The 7,045-nt window shown below is 46.7% G+C and overlaps 1 protein-coding gene across 2 annotated transcripts in view; it reads right to left on the bottom strand.

Annotated features, from left to right (window-relative positions):
* Positions 1-1,304: 1,304 nt before the first annotated feature.
* The window catches only part of LOC105455922 (Krueppel-like factor 6), a 329,696-nt gene continuing 323,955 nt past the window's right edge, over positions 1,305-7,045 (bottom strand). For both annotated transcript variants that reach the window (XM_011699631.1, XM_011699632.1), the window contains exon 6: positions 1,305-2,425. In XM_011699631.1, coding sequence (XP_011697933.1) covers positions 2,250-2,425 — 176 coding nt within the window. In that variant the 3' untranslated portion in view covers positions 1,305-2,249. The remainder of the gene's footprint in view (positions 2,426-7,045) is intronic.

Raw genomic sequence — 7,045 nt, 5'->3', positions numbered from 1 at the left:
TTTTTTGATGAGTGCAACGATTTATTTCGCGTTTGTTTTTCTTTTCCTGTTTCGGCACTGTTTCGCCAGGACATACTATTTATTCTGTTGCACGCGATATCTTAAAAATATCGGAATCCTTCAGATCGATGACGAGCGAGACGAGCAATCTCCCGCTAATGATCATTGTGTTATAGATCAACGCGCTCGCGGATATACAAGATAATAAAGTCAACCATCTGCCGTAGATCATGCACGAGGCAGGGAATCGTTCGCGAAATTATTCGGCTGCGTGAAAAGCGTACGAAAGTCTTATGCGGATTATACAGCCCGTAATATACTTGCTTATCTACATTGTTTCAATGAGTATGACGAGAATATTAAAAAATATATATATTTATTCATTTGTATTCTGCTGAGTTTTTTGTGATGATCGTCTCGTCGAACGATCCCCTTACCCGCGTATGTATCTCGGAGAATTGCTACAGTCGGAAAAGATCACGAGAGAAAAAGCCCTTTACATTCCCCCACAAGCATGCAAAGTACGAGCAGGTTTCTTTTTCTTTTTGTATAGAATGAAAAAGCGCTGCGTCAACAATGACGATCGAGTGGATTACCTGAAAGCTGGAGTGTGCGTCGGCATTTAGTAAAAATCAGCTGTAAGTAGCAAAGCGGAAACAGTCGTATCCCCGCATTTATAAGCTCCTTTAGCGAGCGGGCCTGGAACGGTAGCGCGGCGGTGGAATCGGTGCGCGCGGACCGCGTTGTAATTCGCACTGTAAATTCGGGATTAGCACCCGGCGCGGCGGAATCTTCGTTGCCGTCGAAACTGGTCGAAATCACGTATTCAATTACCACGCGTCGCCTCCGCCTCGACTCTCCGCTGCATGAGAGCGCGATTTCGACATACGTCTGACACGGGAGTACGCCGACGGTACCGCGAGTGCCGGCGCGCGCGTTTTTTAGCCGCGAATGTCTTCGCGGAGTTCCTGAAAGAAAGAAAAGCAAGAGAAAGGAAATAACGTTTGGCACCGACAGTTTGCATTATTGTCCTCGCGAAATCTACGTGTTTTTTTTCTCTAAGTTTTCAGTGCACGCGCGATACGGCGCTCGCGATACTCGAACGTGTCTCTCGGTAAAATGCGACAACCGTTGACTCGATCGTTTTGGAAAAGATAAAGATTTGTTTTGTGGTACATATACATACATATATATATCTATATATATTAATATATAGTATGTATACATATGTGTGTGTGTGTTTTTGTGTGATTTATAGTAGGAGCGTATCTTTTTTATTATTACAATTCTCTTTTTTTTTTTTAATTGCGAATGAGCATCCGCCCGTGCCGCGCGCCATTGAGGATCGGCGAAAACTTTAGGCTTTCTTCAGTCAGCTCCTCGCTTCTCGAAGACCTCCGATTGCTAAAAGTCGCAGCTTGAAATCTTCGACGGTAGCGTTGATCTTAGAATGTAACGAATTGGCAGTGATTGACGTCTCTCGCGGCGCGTGCGAGACTTCCCGGGCGACTTCTTTGCTCGACAATTTCCCCCGGAGGTCCCCTCCCTGTATTACATTGGCTGCAATCTCTCTTCCGGATCACTGCTGACCGTTGACGTTTCCGTCTCCTCAAATTCGCGCGAGTTAGCGGGGATCGAAGGTTTGTTGCGTGCAATCCCTTTGGCTCTTAAGGACAAGTGTCGTTGATCACTTATTTCCTCCCCCCCCCCCTTCCTGATCTTACACATCAGGGCATTTCGAGGAAATGCACGTTGTACACGTGACTCTTTGGACTCCGATGAGAAGTGTTACTCTATAATACATAATCTGATTGCTCGTCAAGCCTTCCTCCGAATCGTCCCCGCCGATCGTTTCAGACACAAACTCAATCTTCGATTGTCTCCAAACGGCGTCTCACTGATCGATCTTCTCAAGTGACTCTCGAAAATTTTCCGTCAATGATGGAGTCTGGGCGAATCTCGAATACCTAATACAGCTACTTTCGTAATACTCTTTCTCTCTCTCTCTCTCTCTCTCTCTCTCTCTCTCTCTCTCTCTCTCACTTGATGTTTGTTCAAGCTCAGGCGCATACGATAATCGATCGCCTTCTACTTGCAGCATACTACTAGGTGATCTCGGAAAATGCTAGATCGCGTGAATTTCGCCGTGCAAATGTCGAAGATCTCCGCGATTTTTACGAGGAAGAAGTCTTGACGGTCCCAACCGCGGAGTGTGACGCGCGGCTGGGACCGCTCGCGGAGACGATTGATTACACGTGTCTCTTCATGTGGAGAGCTAGATGGTCGCTGCGGGAGAAGCATCGGTCGCAATGCCGGCACTTGAACGGCTTCGCGCCGGTGTGCTTGCGGTAATGGCGCGTCAATTCGTCTGAACGCGCGAATCGCCACTCGCAGCCCTCCCAACTGCACTTGTACGGCTTTTCCCCTGAAACAGAAGAAAAGAAAGCGACGTTAGCGAAATCTGGTAGGACGCTTAATCCCTTCAGATGGTCGCAGAACGATCTCGATGAGTCACTATAAAATTCTAATTGTATAAAATATGCACAATACATTTTGTCGTTCATGATGAAGTAACAGTGTATAAATAGACGCGATTTCAACATTGGCACAATACATTTTGTCCTAAATTTACTGAACTTGCTACAAATCACGCATGTCTAGTTTCATCAAACTGCCATTGTCAATCCGTATGTTTGCGCAGAACATAACGCTGGATAATGCCCGTTTGTACAGAGATAAGCGGGACCACATAGTATCAGTCTCCTACTTGAGAAAGCTCGTTCGTTCAATGTTATGATCCAGGCACCGTAGAGGTTTCCTTGATCGCAGAACAGTAAACGTACCGCGATAGGCACAAGCTTTAGAGCAAAGCGATTCAATAGATTTCCGCGGGACGATACGAGGATTGGACGTTATTATCGTCCTAAACAGACTATCAAAGACAATGAGTGGCATCTAATCGTCGTTAACTGCGACGAAACGCCGGCGCACGGGATCCGTGTCCAACTGTCGACACAATAGCAACCGCACGTTGTGGGCGGCGACACGATACAAATCCCCGTGTCGCAAATCCGAGGTAATCCCGCGGGGATTCGCGCGGCGATTGAATCTGATTAAAAAAAAAAACCTATATGTAACCGTGAAAAATCCGCACGATGCCGCCCCGTTCAGCGCCGCTGATTCGCGACACGTGAGAAAAACATTAGTAGACCGGTTTGTGAAAAACACGTGTGTTGCGACTGCATGCTGAGACAGAACCACGTTACTGTCAGACAGAGAGAGAGAGAGAGAGAGAGAGAGAGAGAGTGTGTGTGTGTGAGAGAAAGAGAGTGAGACCGTGTGTTATTAAGCCCGTAAATAATCTATTCGGTAATATAGAGGGCGGCTGACGTTGATGAGGCCACGGCGGAGAAGAGACAATACGAGGTCACCACCTGTGGCGCAATGTTAGCGAGATTAACAAGCTGAGGGAGTTTCGCAGCACGGAAAGAGAAGCGGGTTGAGGTGGGGGAGGAGGGGGGGAGGGTGGTGAGCTCGGGAGGGGTTGAATCAGAGGCTGCAGGAATGACTGCGAACCCCCGTACTATAGCTGGTAAATCGTGGCCTGACAGGGAAAGGGTGGCTGGCGCCGCGCCGCCCTCGCCGACGTATCGCGACTCATCGACCTCGCAATAACAAACAATTTCCACCCTTTTATACATGCTCTAATACAGACTCTTGCGTACTGCCCTCTGTTGTTTGATTCTTTATGCGCATCGAGTTATAATATATTCTACGGTTCACGAATCGGTTGTCGAATACCTTTGCAGATTAATTGAAAAATATATACACAAGTTAATTCTGTCTCATTTATAACGCGTCTCGAAATATTTAGGCAAGATCCGAGTGAGCATTTACGTAATGAAACATACTCAACTAATGAGCGAGATAGAGTAGATTATCTCTGTTGAATAAATCTCTCAAGGAAGTAATGAAAAATTATGGCTCGCGTAAAAAGGCTACAAGCGAGGGCTTTGTCTTTCCGATTTAAACTTTCGGAGTGTCCGTGCAGACGTGTCTCTTGCCGCGATCTAGATACGTCCGTTGTAAAGTGCTTTGAGCTCGCACTGAAATACGATCTTCTATTATTTTTGTCAAGGCACGAAATTTGTCGGGCATATCCGACTGCATCTAGGAACTGATGCGCGAGTATATTTCACAACACCGCCGTCGAGATAAAAGTAATACAAATGTGTGTATAAAACCCCGAAGAGAAACGTTTAACACGTCGCCTGCCCTCCCGCGGTTCTCATAAATCCGAAAAAGAGGCGGAATCCTCGACTCCACAAAGTGCTGTTTTTAGATTGCCGTGTCTGTTTGCGAGTTTGCGCAAAAGGCACGGTTGTAATTTAAATGTAGCGTTTTCTCATCCGTGTAACGCGCTGCGTTTGAAAAAGTAGACGTAACAGATTGCATCGTGACTTCAGTCAGTCTTAACGAAGATTTTCTGCGCGTCATGCGCGATCAGTATTTAAGAGAAACAAAAAGTACACTAAATCCCTGTATATAATCTGAAATGTCACGGTAACATTTATTAATACATATTCATGCAATAATTAATCGTTAGCTGTGCGACCGATATTACATTTTACAGAAATGTATAAGGTAGAAAAAGAGAACAGATTTAAATTTTCATTTGCAAAATTATTATCCTTTGGTATCGCAATGAAACATAGATTTATTCTAAACACACAAATATTAATCAATCGCAAATTTCGTTGTTTTGCAAGACTGTCGCGCGCGAGAAGTATTTAAAAAAAATATATACATGTAAAGGATAATTTCTCGAGTCTACCCTCGACTACACAGTCACACAATGACTTGTGCAACTGACGTTTCCCCGAACGACGTGCCACATCTCGCGAGAGGAGGGGAAACGAAGGGAAAAAAATTTACACTGCGTTTCGGTCTCTTTTAAAAGTTGTTCCAAGGGGGGTACTAGCGGGGAACCCCTCTTCTCCACCGAGTCTCTCAGCCCCAGTAGGAGGTGACGACGACAAATCCAGCCGGGACGTGGCGACGCATAACCAAATCCGTCCGCCCCTCCTCCCCCCTGCCACCCCCGCGTTCTCCCGTTACTCCACCGCACTTGCACCCGCACCCTCGAACTGGCTGTTTCCGGCGCCTCCGCCAACGACACCCGACATTCTACGAGGCCGCGACTCTGCGGAAAATACGGCACACGTACTTGACGTACCTCACACCGTTCATCCATCTCACCCTTTCGCCCCCTCCGCGTTTCGAGAAAAGCAACCCCCGGATACCATCCGCTCCCCTTGCCGCCTTGCTGTCCTCCGCAGCTAGCTAGAGAAATGGTGACACGAATGTGCCTGAACCCGCCCCCCCCCCTCCTCCTGCCCCCTCGCGAGGACGGGAATTGCGGACTCGCGTCGGAAGGAAATTCCGGGGACGATAAGGATAAACCGCGACGGAGTGGAAGGTGCCGGCGGCGCATGTATTACAAGTGGCCTGGCTGGTGAGGAGAAAAATTGTCGTCGACTCCACTGTTGGATCGTTGCGGCGACGAGAGAATACTCGTTTTTCGGCGATAAAGTTTCACAAGGTGTCAACGTAGCGTGATAACAATTATAATCGATCCACATTGCATTCACGAATTCACGTCACAGTCTACATACAGGATATTTACCGTTATTACGTGCATTCGGATAAATAAGGAAAATCCAGCAGTCGCTTCTATTTTTTGTTTATTAACATTACGATGTAAGATTTAACAACGTAACATTGAATTTGCCGATATTTTGTAATTTAAACAATTGCTGTTAAATTCAATTTCTAATTGTAAGTTGCAGGCAAAGTAAAGTTATTATTGTATATATTTGTCCATATACATATATACGGCATTGCCGCATTCTCATCCAACGAGAACTGTTATCGCGGCTCCCGTACGATAACGAGGAGCTGATTGTTTCGTTCGAGAAGCCATCGGGAATCGAGAAAGAGAGAGAGAGAGAGAGAGAGAGAGAGAGAGAGAGAGAGAGAGAGAGAGAGAGAAACAGAACAAATGCGAATGCGAGCTACGTATGCCGGCGCTCGCGGGAGGTAACGCAATTTTTGCAAAAATCCCGTGCGCGGCTACGCGCGCGCGTAATGTTCGATTTCACGGACGAATTAAATTTCGCGTAGCCATGGCGACCATGGCGTAACGCTTTGCACGACCGCAGGCGTTTATCGTGAACGCGTGCCCCGTCTGGTCCGTTCGACGCGCATGGGCATATCACGGCGCGGGTTGGAATACACGCGAAACGACATGTACGTGCAACGGGCATTGCGCATTTTATCGCCGCATAATGGCCTCCCGGCGGTTCGTTACCACCTACGTAATAAAGCCATATTAAACAAGATGGCTTAACGCGTTAAACCCTCTCGTCCCGTCCCACCTTTTCGTTCCCTTCGCGCGCGCGTCGACAACGAATGTTGCTAACGCGGTACGGACGCGGTATGGAAAACACGCTCGCGCCCTCGCCCGCGCCTAGATATTTTTAAGCGTGTATCATCGCTCTGTATTTACCTCCTCTCTTCTATCCTTCGTTATGTCGATAGATATAACAGATAAATTTGCGAAAATTATTTCCTACGATGGAAAAAATCACGTATTGAATGTATTAGGTTCATGTATTTTTGTATTTAATTTTTAATCTTTTGAATTTCAAACTCGATTATGGATTTTAAACTCGATTTTTTTAAATTTTCCTTGACATCTTTTGAATTTGTGCTATGTCTGGTTCATTTAAAAAAAAAACGTATTTAAAATTTTAAATTTTCCAAAAATAAACTGTAACGATGCACCCCCTTAAAGAACGCATCGTTCCCGCACGTACAACCAGCGGGAACCGGGCGCAAGGCGCCCGGATTACCTTTTGCGCCACTCAACGACACACACGGGAAACTCACCCCGCCGAGCACTCCCTTGTCCTTTTTTGAGCGCACCCGGAGATTACCGACGAGACGCGGAAACGGCCGAACCTGCGCCCGAGCGGGTATAAAA

Source organism: Wasmannia auropunctata, unplaced genomic scaffold, assembly GCF_000956235.1.
Source record: "Wasmannia auropunctata unplaced genomic scaffold, wasmannia.A_1.0 LD335828.1, whole genome shotgun sequence".
Classification (NCBI taxonomy): Eukaryota; Metazoa; Arthropoda; class Insecta; order Hymenoptera; family Formicidae; genus Wasmannia; species Wasmannia auropunctata.
This window is presented reverse-complemented; position numbering and strand designations above follow the sequence as displayed.